The 18,131-nt window shown below is 39.7% G+C and overlaps 1 protein-coding gene across 3 annotated transcripts in view; it reads right to left on the reverse strand.

Annotated features, from left to right (window-relative positions):
* The window catches only part of LOC101741298 (treacle protein), a 47,523-nt gene that overhangs the window by 1,496 nt on the left and 27,896 nt on the right, over window positions 1-18,131 (reverse strand). The window contains exons 10-26 of one of the 3 annotated variants that reach the window (XM_062675015.1): window positions 17,512-17,617; window positions 16,593-16,719; window positions 15,568-15,682; window positions 14,716-14,928; window positions 14,068-14,194; window positions 13,787-13,849; window positions 13,470-13,582; window positions 12,523-12,632; window positions 11,394-11,494; window positions 10,747-10,891; window positions 9,233-9,412; window positions 8,143-8,337; window positions 7,427-7,598; window positions 7,031-7,134; window positions 6,522-6,548; window positions 5,531-5,610; window positions 102-3,510 (exon numbers count right to left, since the gene is read on the reverse strand). In XM_062675015.1, coding sequence (XP_062530999.1) covers window positions 102-3,510; window positions 5,531-5,610; window positions 6,522-6,548; window positions 7,031-7,134; window positions 7,427-7,598; window positions 8,143-8,337; window positions 9,233-9,412; window positions 10,747-10,891; window positions 11,394-11,494; window positions 12,523-12,632; window positions 13,470-13,582; window positions 13,787-13,849; window positions 14,068-14,194; window positions 14,716-14,928; window positions 15,568-15,682; window positions 16,593-16,719; window positions 17,512-17,617 — 5,387 coding nt within the window. Of the gene's footprint in view, window positions 1-101; window positions 3,511-5,530; window positions 5,611-6,521; window positions 6,549-7,030; window positions 7,135-7,426; window positions 7,599-8,142; window positions 8,338-9,232; window positions 9,413-10,746; window positions 10,892-11,393; window positions 11,495-12,522; window positions 12,633-13,469; window positions 13,583-13,786; window positions 13,850-14,067; window positions 14,195-14,715; window positions 14,938-15,567; window positions 15,683-16,592; window positions 16,720-17,511; window positions 17,618-18,131 lie in introns of all 3 variants that reach the window. The other 2 variants (XM_021348215.3, XM_038018757.2) reach the window with 2 other exon arrangements.

Here is an 18,131-nt window from a genome sequence, read left to right on the forward strand (position 1 = left end):
AAATTTAATAGAAAGCGTGAAGCGTGCACATGGTAAACTGTATTATTATCGGAAGTTATAGAGAATTATTTACGTGACATTTAAAACAAAAACATACACACCTTGGTAGTGTTTCCTTTTCGTCGGGTTTTCTGGTCACACTGATCGAAATCTTTTTCCTCTGTCTTATTTTATCCAGTATGTTTTCGGGGCTCGGTTCTTTTTCGCTCTCTTTCAACATGATCGCGGGATTACGCGTCCTCATGGGCCGATATGTAGCATAGTTGCCGGGCGAGTACATGGACAGGGTTCTGTTGTATTTATGCGGATCTCTGATCGAGTGCGCGAGCGCGGCATCGTCTGGTCCCTCCGAGTTCTCCAATAACGATTTCGTCCTGGAATATCTAGAAGCTCCAAACGACAGCGGCTGTTCGTAGTCTAAGTAACTTCGACTGCTCGGATATTTCCGAAAGTCGTTACGGTCGAGAGATCTGTACGTATCAATTTTATTATCATTAAGTCCGCTACTATCAAATCGGCTACTCCTAGGACTGACGGGCATTTCGCTGAGAAGCGATCTGTACCGGTCCGTGGAGGGAGATAGATCTGATGATATGGAGAGTCCCGGGGATATATCGTAGCCGGCCGGGGAGGAGGGCGACGCGTCGTACTTGTTGTCGGATGGGGCGGCGTGTATCCGAGCGATCGGATCGTACTCGGCGGCTCCGGGCCCGACCAAACTACTTTTTCGTCGTTGCTTCTTTTCATTGAATCTCGAATAAAAACTCTTTCGTCGTATTCTATCGACGATGTCCTCGGTTTCTGGCGTTACAGATTCCGTACTACGCAGCGGATGGACAGAAGATGTGTTATTGTCGGAGGGCGATGCTGGATTTTTGGATATCGATTTAATATCGCCGCTATTGTCAGATTTAATATCAGAGTTTGAAACCGTTGACCTGCTTCTCGATCGACTGCGGCTCAGTGTGTTGGCGTTGTCAACGTTTGTGCTAATCTCTTTGTTGAGAAGGTTGTATTTCATATGTGCATCCTTTTTCTCAGTTTCGTTGTCGTTCGAGGAAAAATTGATTATTTGCGGTTCTATCACAGGATTGGTAGGAACTATTTTTTTAACTCTTGGCAATCTGGAGAAATCTAATTTTAAACTGTTTCTGTGTTTGGGGTCGTATTCTTTTTTAAGTACAGTTTGATCGTCGTCTTCGGTTGGCAGCGCAGTAACACTGTCGCTGGACGTTCGAACACATTTATTCTTGCGACCCAGACCGTTCAGAAGTAAGGAAGTCGGCCGGCGCGGTTTGTCGATAGCTTCAGAGACTGTTGAACTCAATGAGTCGTTATTGTGACCGTTTTCATCAATTTCGAACAACTTTTTGTTTTGCGATGATTCCAAAAGTTTTGTTTTATCTTTGGATTCGAACTTTTTAAACAGACCCAAAACCTTGGAGACTGTCGTTTTGTTATTTGTATTTGGACTGTCTAAAGCCGCTACATCGGTCAAAGTAACTGCTCTTTTAATGAGGTTGGATTCATTGGGAGGCTCGGCACTCACGGGCACAGACTGCTCTCGTTGCAATCTACTTAATTTTGTACGATTTAATTTATCACTGGCTGTAGTGGTGTCCGCCGTTTTCTCGGGAGAACTAGATTTGTTTGTGGTCAGTTTCTCTAGTTTATGACCTATTGATTGCAGAACAGATTTTTTCTTAGGAATAGTGGTTTTCACGGAATCCTCATCAGATTTTTCTTTTACTTTTTTGGTAACTTTTTTCTTTTCGGTAGTCGTTTTAGCTTCACCCGTGTCTTGGCTGTTTGCAATATCAGTCTTTGTTTTCGAAGAAACTTTCCGTATTATCTTTTTCTTCGTGGTAGTTTTCTTTTCACCGGAATCACTTTCAATCGATTTATTAGAGTCCCCCTTTTGGACATTGTTCGATGATTTATTTTTGATTATATCTTCTAATTTAACAGCAACTTCATTTGAACTGGCGTTGGGTACAATAGTGCCATTTTTCACTTTTTTATCATTGCTTTCAGGATTAATAACGTTATCTTCCTTGACTACCTGATACTTCTTTATAATCAGGCTACTTGCCGCGTCTGTTGTGGCCCCTTTACCATCAGCGTTAACGTTCATTTGTAAAGGTTTGTTACTGACCGATTCTGTCTTTGTCGAAGGATCAGTTTTTACCTTTTTAGGCAAAGTTATACTAAAACTGACTTCCACATCAGATTTCAAATCAGCAGGTGCTTCGTCCTTCACAGTTTTCGTTTCGTCTTTTTTTAAATTACGACTAATGTACACTTTCTCGGGAGACGGGCTGCCGGCGGGGTAGCTCTTTGGTCTGATAAGTTTAGATTCTTTAGAAGCGGTTCGATCTACACTTTCATTCTGTTTGTTAGCTATGTTCTCCGATACCTTATGTTCATCTGGCTCATCAATCGAGTCTAATGTTTTGATGGGATAGCTCTTGGGTCTAGTCAGTCTCGATTCTTTACTAATTGAAGTTTCATCAAAACGAGGTTTTTGCTTAAGGTCACCCGGAATTTGCGTTCTCGATGTTAACGATGCGTCGGCGGCGGTTTCCTTAATGTTGTCCAGGATGGGGAAGAATGGAGTTGCGGACCTACTGCGGTCTTTGTTTGACAGCACGCTAATAGGTGAAAGACTTTTTCGGGACCCGAGGGAATCTTCTCGCGACAAAAGAGAGGCCTCTGGTAAATCGTACCCTTCTTTCGGGGACGTCACCTCTTGCGATCTCCTCTTTTCTCGAATTTCTCGAAGTATTTTTTGGGTCTCCATTTCTTTCTCTTTTTTATGTTTAACGTAAACGCTCTCGTCCGCCGGCGAATCGAAAAAATCAGAACGTAAGAATCTAGAGTATCGCTTCCGGGGCTGGTCTCCAGTGAGGCGGAGTGAGTGTCGGCGCGGAGCCGGCCCGTACGCCGCCACGTAGCTCGGATCCGACAGAATGCTGCAGCCGTCCGACGCGTAAGGTTCGTCCAATGACAGGTACTTGCTGAGGAGCGGGCGGTCGCGGCGGCCCGAGTCCGGCTCCGGGTCGGCGACGGGAGGGCTGGTCGGAGTGGGCTCGCGCGACACGGAGCGCCGTCGCGGCCGCGGTAACGTCGAGGACTGGGGCCGCGCGACGTCCGCCGGCTTCTCCCCTAGTTCGGGTTCGGGTTCTGGTTCTGGTGGAGGTCGCGTCTCGGAATCGTGTTCGGCGGCGGAGTGGCTGCGCGCGTACGTGGGCGGCGCGGCGGGCGCGGCGGGTGCGGACAGAGAGAGCGTGCGGCGGAGGGAGCGCGCGGCGGCGGGCGGCAGGTGGGCGAGCAGTTGCCGCTGCAGACGGCGGGACAGCGCCGGCGTGAGACCGGACAGCGCGCGCATCTCCTTTTCCGAAAACTCAATCGAGCTCAAGTCGAGGTCCGAAAGGTCTAAGCCGCTCTCTTCGGTCGTTTCTTCGTTTTGGGGAGCCTTCGTTCGGTGTTTGTTGGACTTCTTAGTGCTACCTGAAATTTAAATCGAAAAACACACGTTTCGATCATGCAGAACGCTCGCCGGGATGATGTATTTACAGGGGTGATACTTTTACATTTTAAATTTTATGAGCGTGAATTCAATTTCAACTAAATTTACTGATCAGAAACGTGTCATAAAGACACACTAGGATGTCGATGTGAACGTTGCGGTGAACGGTTAAAAGTTAATAGTTAACTACGAGGGCCGAATGCTAGGTAGTCGAATTAGATTAAAACGGAAGCTTTAAATAGGCAAAACCAAATCACAAAAGAATGCATTAAAATGTTGCTTTTTGAAAGAACGGTGAATTACCAGAATGCATACTAAACGATGACTTCAGCGATATTTCACATAATAGAGGCATCTCTATTCTGGCAAACGGACGCGGCGCACGGTGCTCAACACAAAACACATAAATGAAGAGAAATAAACATAGTTTAGTACCTATTCCTGTGTGGCGTTTGTGGTAGATTTGTGGTTGGCGCTGGTGCCGCTGTGAAGTGAAGATTTGGTCGGAGCATGCAGTGTAACGCGCAACCCAACTGCAACCACACCAACACAACCTCACTACCGCTTCTCTGGCTCCTCCCCGCAGCCCCGCTACCCCCCGCTCCCTGGCCCGACCCCTCCCCGTCACCCGGCAGTACTACCCCTCCCCTCCCGTCCCGCAGACCGCGGTCTGGCTGCAGGTAAGTTGTTCGCCCGAGCGCTCACCGAGCTAATAGCGTATGACTCGTGACATGATCTCTACCGATACTGATACGTGTCCATACGTGTTCCCAGCACACGTCGAACGCTACCACATCCACTATCTACGAATTTATGCTTTATATATAATAATATATACTTTCTAAACAAATTAATTAACTGTCAATCGGTCAACGAACTGGCGAGATTATAGTTATTACTATATTTTTTTGGAAAAAAAAAACAAGTGTTACTTTTTTGCTTACTGTACAGAAATGATTTCGTCATTGGAGATGCGATATGTGAAATTTGTATTGTATAGTTTACTAATCATGCAATTTCAAATAGCTACGGAAAACTGTAATTTATAATAACATAACTCAGAGCAACGCAACATTTTCCTGCTAGTGTTAGCGGGTAGGAGAAAGTCAACACCTGCACAAAGAATGCAACTTGAATACGAAATTAACACTACAATGCAAGAGAAAAAAAACAATGTTACTTGATTAATTAAATTAAAAAAAAAGACAAATGTTAATGTACTGAACACACGATGTATATAACAGACTGTTTCGAGTCATTAGTCATTATCAAACATTGTTTGTTAAACGTTGGCCGGTGGAAAACGTCGCGAATACACGACGCGACCTGTTTAATGGCGATGGTCGCTCGCTCGGACGCGGCGTGATGGGTGATGGATAGTTAATTGATTTGTTTTAAGTCGCAGAAGCTAGCTTTCTTGTGAGTCTCGCAGCCCGTGCTGAGCGGAGGTAGCTGTGTACTTGCGGTGCTATAATTGCATACATTTAATATCTATAAACGGTATCCATAATACGGATTTCGAATGATATCTAAACTTTTTTAAATGAAATGTAAAAATTCGTTATTTCGTTATAGCAACATGCTGTATGTAAGAAAAAACAATTTTTTTTTAAACCTGTAACATTTTAAGTAAACATTATTACATAACTCTATTATTCAAGTATCCGATCATTTTTAGATCGACTTATTGGATTTTCAGATGATATATGAGAAGATTTAATTCAACATCTAAATTGTCATCCAGATACAACAAAACTGATCTGATAGGTACTCAGAAAGACTATAGAATGTACAGCATTACTTTAGACGGAGCTTTATAAGTCAAAACTGGTATCTTAATGGCAATAAAAATAAAAAAAACTCCCGTTCCACTAACAACTTCAACTGTATACGAGATACATAATATAATGCGAGTGCATAGTATTTAATATCGAACAGTGCTGTGTATCGGCCACGTTTTCCCCGCGTGCGGTAAGCGTGTGTGATCACGTGTGAGCTCACCTCGCGGCATCGACTGCCGGGACTTGTTGAACATGGAGTCGAAGTCGGCGTGGAGGTCCCGAGCGCCCCAGCCTTCCCGTCTGTACATGGAAACATACATCATTCAAGTTACTTCATAGTTAGATGCAGGATCAAACACGTGAATGGCGAACCTTCTTTTTTATTGCCTCGATGAGTGAACGAGCTCACGGTCCACCTGATGTTAAGTGGTTACCGGAGCTCATAGACGTCTACAAAGTAAATGCCACCACCTGCATTCAGATATGAGTACAGTACAACGGCAGTAGTACAGTTCAATGCGGTTCAATCAATTCATATAAAGAACCATCAAGAATTTTAGCAATCATTCTATTTACAATAACAACAAATTGTGATATAAGTTGATTAATGATACAGAAGTAAGTAAATACACTAATTGCTTTACTGTCGACCGAATTCAAGTCATAATATTATTATGCTTATATAAACCGAAACGCATTACTGCTTCATGGCAGGAATAGGTAGAAACATACAGCATCACCTTTGTATAAGTTCGTTTTATAAATAATACTGACAGGTCAAAGACAATGCTAGTCGATTGCTTTTTCATTGATATCTATAATTATCATCGATCGCTACAATCTTGTATCATTTGACTTTTATACTTAGTAAGTTAATTTTAAATCTTTAAAAAAATCAATGAGAAACGTTTTCGGCTTTTTGTAGTAAAATTGGAATAAAAAATAATTGCACAGAAATCGACATATACGTAATAATATTTATAACTTACGTTTCTGATACACTCCTTTCACTTTCCACATGTCTATGAGTGCTGCTTGCAAAATAAATTTAAACTGAACAAATTTGAATCTCATTCATTCGTTGTCATTCACTCACTACTTTATGACGTCTTATGAAAAATTTTTTTCTCAAGTTTAAACAGTTACTTTATATTTTAAATAAATTTATAGTTGAGCGGTAGAGAAAAAAAAAACAATCAAGTTATACTCACAACAAATTTCGCCTTGGTAAGTGGGGGCTGCATGCGTAAAATACAAAAAAAAAAAAATTATATATAAATTTAGTTTAAATCTAAATGTTTTTCTGAACATGTTCAGTGTCAATTATTAAATGAATGAAACAAGAAAGTAATGATTATTGAATTAATAAAGTACCTATACGATGAGTAAAATGAATAGTGAGCTTCCCATGTGAAGTCGAATCAATGTTTTAAAAACACAATGGGGTTCGACTTCAAACAGCGGCAACAATTAAAAGCAAAACCACAAGAAACTTTATTATTTTATTAACTCAAAACAAAAATCAACTTTGAAACTCTGCTTTGAATGAATTTTAGTCGTATGATGAACGAATGGAAAAAAATACAGAGTAGGAAAATTTACTGTTCGCGTCTTTAAGACGGAATACCTCGGTATTATTTACAATTATTCCATATTAAAACGTGTCAGTGTTTAGTGTAAACGTGAAGCCACTCGATTATTCAGCGTTCGAATATCTCACCTGTTGAAGAACGGCGACTGATGCAAGTTATTGAACAGTGAGTGTGTGTGCTGCGGGAAACCGGGACCCTCCTCGCCGTTCAAGCGCTGGGTGAGGGCACGTACCTGAAAACAAATATACAGTTATGTATTATATAACCCGGGATGGACTAGAATGACCATATCGGGTAACGGATTTCAGGATTTGTATGGGGGGAATTTAGGGGCGGGGGACAGGAGACTAACACAAAATATCGCAAAATTCGATTTGTCGAGCAGTTATATAACCTAACATAAGGAGTCTAAGGAGTGTTTATAAAGGAAATTGTTTAAACGTTTGTTTATATTCTTTGATGTTACATGTTTGAAAAATAAAATGTTTTGGTAATTTAAAAGCTCTTGAGATGAATGTTTTTACCCTGTGCAGTAGGGTAGAGAAGAGGTTCTCGGCGGTGAGGAGATGGAAGCCCTCGTCCTCCTCGTCCTCCTCCCCAGAGCTGACGGACTCGGCCCGCGCGGCTCGGCTGGGTCGCAGGCGATGCATGTGGGACTCGTCCTCCTCCTCAGACTCGCCGCCGCTCACCAGGCTCCTGCAAATACAAAGAACAATCAAATTTTTTCTAAATCATATTATCTTTGTAAACCATATTATTTCTTTTTGAAGTAAAACTTTTAATGCGACTTCCAACAAGGTTGCGTTAAACGTGTAACGCTACCTTACTAGAAAGAGACAGAGCGAGAGTGAATGCGTGGCACTCGAACGCATGCGCGTAGTCTACCTGTTACAGGCCAGCGCGAGCGTTAGCAACGAGTGGCGCCCAATATTTTAATGATGTATTTAAAAAAACTTCATTAAAATATTGGACGTCACGGGTATATTTTTCTATCTATAATTTAAAATATATATAATATAAATGTTGAAGATGTCGTAGCAATCTGATATAAGGATGAAACATGAAGAAAACACAATAATACACTTGGAAAAAGACGTTTCACTTCATTCACGTGCACCAAGTTGCACGCGCACCGTTTTATTTTATTTTATTTTAAATTATACTCAATTCATAGTCAATATATTGTAACATGTCACTAGTGTGATAAGGATAGAAATAATGATGGTCACGTTGTAGTTACCCGAGCCTGCGCGTCTTGGTGTTCCGCGGCAGTCGGGTCTGCGACTGTTCCGGTTCGAGGCTCCGTTGTCGCGGGGTAACGTATCCCTTGCCCTCGACCGCGATGGGGATGATGAACTCCCGGGCTGACTTCTTGATGGGCTCGCCTGGACTCGAACAGGCCTCGCTCACGTTGGACTCGGTTGATGCTAGTCGCCTAAATTGTACCAAATTATTATCCAGATCAGTAACAAAGCATTCTAATTTTTATTACCAAATTTTTTGATTGAATAAATTCTGGAAACCACTTCAATTGCTAAATAATATCTTACGTATATGATGACCTGAAAAAGGTCGCTGTTTCTTTGCCCTGGTGTGAAGTGGATACGAGTCCCATGGACAAAAGAATGTGATTGCCGATATCCAACTCTAGATACGAGGTGTAAGTCTGAATCTCATAGAATAACGGCTATCCCGTTCTTTAAATCGAAACGTATGACTTCGGCAGAAAGAGGCAGGATGGTGTACCTGTAAGGATTGCGTTAGTTCACCCAGTGTTCATATTACTCATGTCTACTATAATTCTTTAAATGATCGCCATGTATTAACTTTATCACAGCTACGCACTTCTTGAATCTTTCACTTCATCAACGAGAGTTAACTGGAAGAGAATGCCTGCATGGCGTTAAGTTCGCCTTTGTATAACATTTTGTGCAATAAAGAATTTTCATTCATTCATTCATTTCTTATACATATTTTTATTGCCAAAGTTTTTAAATTTATTCATTTACTAGCTGACCCGGCAGACTTCGTAGTGCCTCAATTAATAAATATACTTAAAACAAACAAAAGGAATCCGTCCGACGGGGGACACATCAAAGGAAAACAAAATTGTTATTTTTATTTAATTCCGAACATTTTCATATTTATCTACCTTTTAAACCTTCTCTGGACTTCCACAAATAATTTAAGACCAAAATTAGCCAAATCGGTCCAGCCGTTCTCAAGTTTTAGCGAGACTAACGAACAGCAATTCATTTTTATATATATAGATTTGTGGTTTCTTAATAAAGAGTTCTATATATTTAATTGAATGAAAACTTTATAAGTACCTGAGTGGTGTTTGAGGAGTGGTAGCTCGTGGTGCGGGACGTGGGGCAGAGGGTGTGGTGGGGGCCGACGGCGTAGAGGGGGTGTGAGGTGTGTGGTGCGCGGGCGGGGCGGGGGGTGGAGAGGTAGGAGGCTCGTCCGGCGACACTTGAATCGGGATAATACGTTCCACCGATACACCCCTGAAATTATTAATCCTTGTTAATCACATTGAGACAGTGTCATATAATAGAGTAGAAATTAAATGTTAGAAACCTGAATAGTGGCGCTAACGTCATTTTAATCATTTTGCATTAATACAATTTCCAAACAACCTCATCCTTCCTAATCGTCATCCTACAGTATTGTTCTATTTACTATAGGCCTTATGAAGCGAATTTTATTCGAAATCGTTTTTATTATTTGTTATTCAGATTTATTAATTTATTATTCATGAATTAGTTCAAATAAAATCGAATTCAAATAATTTCAATACAGGCGTGTGTCAATAAGCTTCGATCCGTCATATTTCGAGATACTCAGCCAACCTACCATAATTAATAATTTAAATCCGCTCTAGACTAATGTTTATTAAATTCAACTGACAACAGACGCTTCTATCAAATGTATATTGTGAACCTCGTGTTTAACGGGACACGTTTTCGTTCTATTGTATTATTTTTTAAATATTTATGGGGCTTATCTCACTGAACTACGGAAAACACAAACTTGTGACATAGACGAGTGTGTTTCTGAAAAATGAAAATTTCTAACATGCATTTTATGAATTATAAATTATTGCCTCTTTATTTCTGAACAAACTATAAATTTTTGCTTTAGCTCAACATACATTATTACAGATGATTGCGTCATTAAACTAGAAACTCTGAGATTGGTAACTTAATCGACAAAGTAACGTACTTGGAAATCTAGATTCGTTTACTAAATTTGGTACGACTATTTGTCGTAAAAAGTCCATATTGGATGAATAACGAGAGATATGCGCCTTAGCTAAATTTTAAATGCTTATAAAAATTAGTTAACATTTTGTTCGAATGATTAGAATTTAGTAGTTCTTTGGCAAAATGGTGATAAGAAAAAAAAAATACGCATAGGATTTAGCTTGCGAGAGAATGGGACAGAATACTTGTGGCGGGAACGCGAGGAGTGAAGTTGTGTGATTTGTTTTTTTTGTCTATTTAGTGTTTCTTCAGGTTTAAATGTGTGATAGCGGTGGTTTATTAACTGTTTACTATCTGTGAAAGTGCACAAATGTGGGAAAATGAAACAAAGCCGCTGAACGTAACTTCTCGGGATCCTCCAAAAAGACTTCTGAATTTTTTTTAGTAAATGACCACCATTTTACTGAGATTATATTTCATCTCATATCATCTCATTTCATTTCATTTAATTTCACTCCATATTATCATTTTTCATAAAAATGGGAATATAAATTAAAATAAGACATGACTTAAAGGTCTTGGTTACCAGGTCGTAAAATCCCTAAAAAAAATACCGCGTATGGCGTGTGTAGTACCTGTTGCGATGATCCTCGACCTGGTGGTGCGCCTCGGTGCGGAAGAGGCGCGCGGGGGCGGCGGCGGCGGGCGGGGTGCCGGGCGGCGACACCAGCGACGCCACGCCCGCCGACGACGAGCGCCCGTAAGGCACCGGAGGCTTGCCTGTATTACACACGTGAATAATAAATATTCAGAGAACTTTCTAATATTATTTTTACTGCCACACTTGATTAAGTCACCCCACACCAAAAAAACGAACAGTATTAATAGTAATAACAAAACAGTTATAACGGCTTTCCCGAAAAACGAAGCGGGTGATTTTTTCGTGTTAAAACAGGCATTATGATTCTTTTTGTTTAAGCTTAGGGTAAGTTTTTTTGAATGAACTTTCTTTATTTACAGAGTTAAAAATTATTGTCGTCTTTTCGTTTTTTAAATAACATTATATTAATGTAATAAATTGAAAATATTTAATTTGTTTATGGTAAAACCACACTTAAATAATACTAGTAATATAGTCTTATATTTGAGGTAGCAGCTCATTCTCAACCTGTTCATCTTGTGGAATGGCCCGCATTCGGTGGAAGAACTTTTGATTTTACCCCTAGGTCGTAGTTTGTATAGATATTATTATTATTGTAAATCTTGTCATCAAAAGTCTAACCTGTGCGGATGGCGGACGATATAATATCGCGCGCAGCCCGACGACGACTCTCCTCTCCTGTTTTCTCTTCCACAAGCTTCGCCATGGAATTCTGGAGACTTCTGTATGAATACAAGAAAGAAAAAAAATCGTATAAATTCACAAGATCTCATACGATTTTGCCTTGATCCTATTTTCATTAACAAAGAACTTAATATTTAATGAAATAGTAACACCACATAACTAAAAAAAAATCACGGCACATAACGCAAAGATAAATTTTAAAATAAAGTCCCTACTATAAATTGTATTTCCCTAGATTAGAACACATCCGTTCTCAAACGAGTTATGGCCAAGAGATATTTGAGTGGTCAGCAGCGATGATGTAGCAGCTACCTTTCATCCCCTTTTTAACCGACTTCAAAAAAGAAGGAGCTTCTCAATTCGACTGCATATTTTTTTTAAATATTTGTTACCTCATAATTTTTACTGGGTGAATTGATTTTGGTGATTCCTTTTTTATTAGAATCCCGTGTTGTCCCATTTAAATTTAGTCCTGTTCTGATAATGGTATCCATGAGAAAACCATATAAGTCTTAAATTTGCATTAAGTACGTGCGCGACAAGTAGATGAAACCGATTTCGCTGATTATTGTTTTTAGTGTATATTAATTTGTTTTGGAATATCTTTTTTTTCTATTTGAAGTCGGTTTTTGTTAAAGCATGTCTATTTACAATTATTTGAAATTATTGACGTCCATGACAGGGGTCAATGCATCAAGTTGATTGCCTTTTCGAATGTATATTGGGATATTCGTTTTTATTTATTTATTGCTTAGATGCAAAAATCTAGATTTTTTTTATAGATAGTTATTTTTTTTTTTATTGCTTAAATGGGTGGACGATCTCACAGCCCACCTGATGTTAAGTGGTTACTGGACCCCATAAACATCTACAACGGAAATGCGCCACCCACCTCGAGATATAAGTTCTAAGGTCTCAGTATAGTTACAACGGCTACCCCACCCTTCGAACCGAAACGCATTACTGCTTCACGGCAGAAATAGACGGGGTGGTGGTATCTACCCGTGCGGACTCACAAGAGGTCCTACCACCAGTGATATATAAGTGATATCTGGAGGCGGCGTACCGTCTAGCGTCGCTGAGGAGCACGGAGGGGTCGACCGCGGCCGCGCCGTGTGTCGGTTCGCTCTCGGTTTTCTTCACGCCGCCCCGATTCATTTCCAGCTCGATCGGAGACTGAAACACACAATAGGGTAAGCTATACAATTATTGACACTAACCTTATACTAGTTGTTAGCTGGACAACTAAGCATAATCGAGGCCGTCAGCGCAAACGGCCTAAGTTTACCATATTTAGTATGGAGATAATGAGGTTCGAATTTACCTGTACAATACTTCGTAGGCAAAAAAAAAATACGCGATAAAATAATGTTTACAAAGTCATCTGTTATCTATGGATTGAAACTAGGGATGGGACGATTTTGCATCAAAATTTATTATGTTTTAAATAAATCGCTATACATAAGCATAAATATGAATTATGGGTGGTGACGGCCTCAATTATACTACGAGTTATATTTGATTGACAGTAATGCGTTTAGTGTATTTCTTGCTGTTTCATTAATCAGCTTGTATCACTTTTTTTTCCTACCTAACTGAAAGCATTGAGAAACTATTTCAGATTCTCCTTGATGTGTAGGTGAGCTCACGGGGCTCAGACCGGGGATGTTGCTAACACTGGCCCTAGCAAGAGTCGTGCTTCGCAGAATCTACCACCGGATCGGAAACGCGACCCACTGAGAAGATCCGGCGAGAAACTCAGTGGGCTGTGTCTGTGGGTTAATTTACTCGTCGAGCCCTTACTCGCAAGCGACGGCTTTCGCGAGGACGGCGACCGGCACAATTTATGTTTTTTTGTAAATAAAATGTTTAGCAAAATTCTTGATATAGAACTGATTGAACCGAATTGAAGTCATTTTACTGTGATTTATCGTTTTAATTACACTAGACAAATTCAATATAAGTTTGCAACTGGAACTAGTGGTCTGGCAAGGACAGAGTAGTAATGTTTACCGGTGCAGGTTCAATTCCGATCTGTTGCAGTCGAACAGTGCCATTGTCTGAAGTTTTGTTCGAAAGCTCGCGGTCTTCACTTTGAGCTTTGGGCTTGGCGATCTTCGATACCACTGTAAATGAATTTGCTTTATAGTTAATGAGTACAGAGCTGGTCGAGAAGACTGGCTCATTCAATGCTGGATTCATATGAGAGACCTGCAGTATCGTGTCCTCGTCGCTCGGTACGAACGGACTTTATCGCGTGAAGAATATTTTTAAATGGATTTACTAAAAGGTGGGTAGAATTTTTTAATCGCAAAATAATTATAAAGTACCTGGCTTTGATACAGAATTCGCCCGTTTCTCGAATTGTTCCTTGAAGTTACCGACATTTCCACCTGCCAAACGAACATACAACTGATTTTAACCATTTATCAATCAACAAATAATAAATAAAATGTTAAAAATCTGAATTACATACACTAACTATAATTTTAAGAATATACACAAGACGACAAGAAGACACTCGTCAAGTAGCGCTATCAAAAGTACTGAGTACAGATCATACTCAGCATAGTCTTAAACTAATGTTTACCATAAGCTTTAACAAACAGACCTGGTATTGAGAGTTTCTTAGGTTTAGCGGGAGCTTGGTTCGCAGGTTGCTGCGCGATGCTCAGAGAAGTGAGTTTGTCGGCCGCCGACGCTACTGCGTTTGACTTCGGCTCCTCTTGTTCCGCTAACTAGTAAAATAACAAGGTGTTCATCATATTTCAGGTTACTTTTGTAACATTGGATAAATTAGAACCGATTTGTTATAGCACAATTTATTTTTAGTTTTATTGCCCTTGTAGGTAGACGAGCATACGGCCCACCTGATGGTGAGTGGTTACCGTCACCTATGGACTTCAGCAATGCCAGGGGCAGAGCCAAGCCGCTGCCTACCGCTTAATACTCTCCACAAGCCTCGTTTGAAGAAGGACATGTCATAGCGCTCGGGAAACACCGTGGTGGGGAGCTCATTCCATAGCCGGATGGTACGTGGCAAAAAAAATCTCTGGAAACGCACTGTGGATGACCGCAGTGACTCCAGGTAGTATGGATGAACTCTACTTTGGTGGCGGGCGGTGCGATGGTAAAAAAGAGATGATGGTATCATCTCAAACAATTCCTCAATTCCCAATTCGTTTGACAAAAACGAGAAAAAAAGAAGAAACGAGCAAGTTGTACTTCTAAATATAGTGCAAAGATTTATATTGCAAACCTTGAGCTCTTCAACAGTGTCAGGCGGCGGGGGTTTCTCTTCAACCGTTTTAGTCGGTGAAGGTTTTTTCTTGATGACGACCCGTGGCCTCGCCCCAGACTTGTCCTTCTCTTCGTCTTTCGGAGCGTCCCTGATGATCTCCTTGGTCAGGTCTTTTACGAGCTCTACTGGTGTGGGCGTTATCGTCATGGTGGCCGAAGACTTCAGCGATGGCTGTACCGACTGAAAACATAAGTTTACGACCTGATTAATTTATATTTTATAATTATTCCTGAATGAGCCAGGTCTGGATGCAGCATTGAACTCAGCTCAAAAGTGACTGCTGGTTGAGGGAAAAACCGACAAAATTTTAGTTGATCTTTTAAACAATAAATAATAGTTTAAAAAACGAACAAAATACGCTTTTATAGAAAATCCAACTAAAAAATAGAAAATAAAATTTTATAAATTTGATTTAAAAATAGTTTAAAATGATTTTATTGTAGAAAAGCGTACTACTGATATCATGCAGCCCACGCTTTTTTTACAATAAAATCATTTTTTCTTACACTATTTTTAATACAAATTTATTCAAATTTTATTTTCTATTTTTTAGTTGGATTTTCTATAAAAGCGTATTTTGTTAGTTTTTGTAAACTATTATTTATTTTTCATTTTTTAGTTGAATTTCAAGGTTTTCAATATATTTTTTTTCATTATTTTTTTTATATTGAATTGTCATCAGTCGTTATTAAGTATACCAAATTTCGAGTTAATCCGACGTTTTGAAGGGGGTCAAAATAATGTTCAAAGATTCCTATACAAGCAGACATACGTCTGAAGCTAATCAAAGCGTATTAAAAATTAATTTACCTCGTCAGCGAGGAGTGGGGGTGGTTCGTCGGGGGGTGTTGGCGTGGTGGCCGCGTCCTGCGCCTCGGGGCTCTCCTCCGGCACCGAGCCGCCGGGGGGCGCGATACTTGCCGCGCTGTGAGCACATTAACAATCTTCTAAAGTCACTACGCTCTGTATCTTATGAGTGGGGTAAGAATGTACTTGTGATAGGACCTCTTGTGTGTCCGCACGGGTAGGTACCACCGCCCTGCCTATTTCTGCCGTAAAGCAGTAATGCGTTTCGGTTTGAAGGGCGGGGCAGTCGTTGTAACTATGCTGAGACCTTAGAACGTATATCTCAAGGTGGTTGGCGCATTTACGTTGTAGATGTCTATGGACTCCAGTAACCACTTAACACCAGGTGGGCTGTGAGCTCGTCCAACCATCTAAGCAATAAAAAAAAAAATTTATTTACTGAAGATCACTAGTTATCGTACAAAGGTCATTGAACGATGGTAATTGTTTGTAACACGTGTCCTACAAACACCTAAAGTCTCGTTTCAAGAAAGAAACGAAATTGCGCGCGGGGAATACCATAGAACATCCCAAGTTTTATAGTTTGAGACAAGAAATAACTCTTACATTAGGTGAAAGACTCTCAGTGTGTCCTTTAGTAAAAAAAGGTTGAGAGCCGCTGCCCGCTTGCCCTGACCTTTTTTACGATTACGATTCTTCGTATCTTTTCATTTGTCTTGTCTATGGATTAGGATAAGATTAGAATTAAGATTAGAAGGCCAGGAAATTCATTTCGGAATTTTTCTTTAATCTGAATTACCAGCGATTTGTAGTTCGAGTAGAGTATGCTTTATTGTAACACCAATACAAAATCAACATAAATGCGCAACATTAAACACATTGGGCGCTCTTATCAGCTACTATATAACTATATTTTCCAGACAGTCACCAGGTAGACTAGAATCATTTAAAGATGTAAATGAACCGCGAATATATATTTCTCTTATTTTTCGTTTATTGATAATAATTTTTCCATAAAGTATATTTACCTCGGCACTCTCTCTTTCTTCCGCTGTAGTCCACTAGCAGACATGGCGAGCTCCAATTTCCGTTTGTTCTCCCCTGCAGAAACTATTGTTCTCGTCGGCGATGGTTTTATTGCGTCTTCACCGCCCTCTATATCGTTACAAAGATATTAACATCTTATTTGGACTGCACTTATTTACTAACCACTCAAGAGATACTAAATTTTATGAATGATTTCGAACGGTATTATTATTCTTATTTATTTAATATATAGACCAAGAGGCAAAATTAAGTAAATTAAATAACATAATTATTCAATCAAAATGGTTGAATTTCGATCATATGGTATCTAACTAACAAAACACTTTTAAGTACCATGAAGACTATATCTATTACGAATAGGACATCCGTTACACAGTTAATTGAGACTTCAACAACTTCATGTCTCAATGTTTAGGTAACGCTACTTACATTGTACCTGTGTTATATAACATTATATAATACAGACATATCGACTATTAAACTTTAAAGCGCGCCGAATTTCTGGTAGACACAGACCTCGCATGCTGGTGCTTCATTATTGTCGGCTCATTCAAACACCCAATCCAGATGAAAATGTTATAACGTTATTTTTAAATGAAGGTCCCTCTTTTGTTTTCTTTTTTTTCGTAGAGCATTATCTCTGTCTCACACTACCTATGTGACGTTTGTCAGTGGCTGTTCAAGGTCTTAATGGACACCGGACTGCTAGTGTTTAGTGCGACGGAGATGACGCTCTACAATGCCGATTGTCTCTTTCGAAAGGACGATGTGCAATATTTATCGGCGGGTACTGTATAGTCAAATGTTTAGAAACAATACCACATCCAAGCTTAAAGCTTAGCTTAAAAATTAAATTAATTAAAGCTTAAAATCTGTAAGTTTTTATAAAGAATCTTCTACCTGCAACCAATTCAAGGATTCTCTTTTCAGCGGAATTGCTGGGCTCTAGGGCCATCGACGTCGAGCTTGTCAGGTCGGTGCAGCTCTCTTCCGGACCCATTTCGGCCTGACACATAAAAATAAATTAGTCTGAAAGTAGTCAGCAGTGCATGAACCACAACGTAGGAAAATCAATATGTATTTCGTATCATTTTACACTTTATTTCTACAATAGAGTACAACCATTAATATTCTTGTAATCAAAGCTCAAAATCATCAACTTTAATATTTAATTTTGGTATTCGGAACATACATTGAGCGAACTAATGTGCAATATTAATTTATTAATTAAAAGAAACATGAAGAGAAACAATTCAATTTTTAATTGTGTGTATTATTTTTCCTATTGCCTAGGGGTCAGTCAGTAGCCATTACCTTTTTGTTCAATACATAATAAACTAGCGACCCGCCCTCGCTTCGCTTCGGAAACTGTGATTTATTATTGATTTCTCCACTATTTAATGGATGTTATTATACATATAAACCTTTCTCTTCAATCACTCTATCTACTAAAAAAACCGCTTCGAAATTTGTTGCGTAGTTTAAAAGATTTAAGCATACATAGGGATATAGGAATATAA

Source organism: Bombyx mori, chromosome 22, assembly GCF_030269925.1.
Source record: "Bombyx mori chromosome 22, ASM3026992v2".
NCBI classification, from domain to species: Eukaryota; Metazoa; Arthropoda; class Insecta; order Lepidoptera; family Bombycidae; genus Bombyx; species Bombyx mori.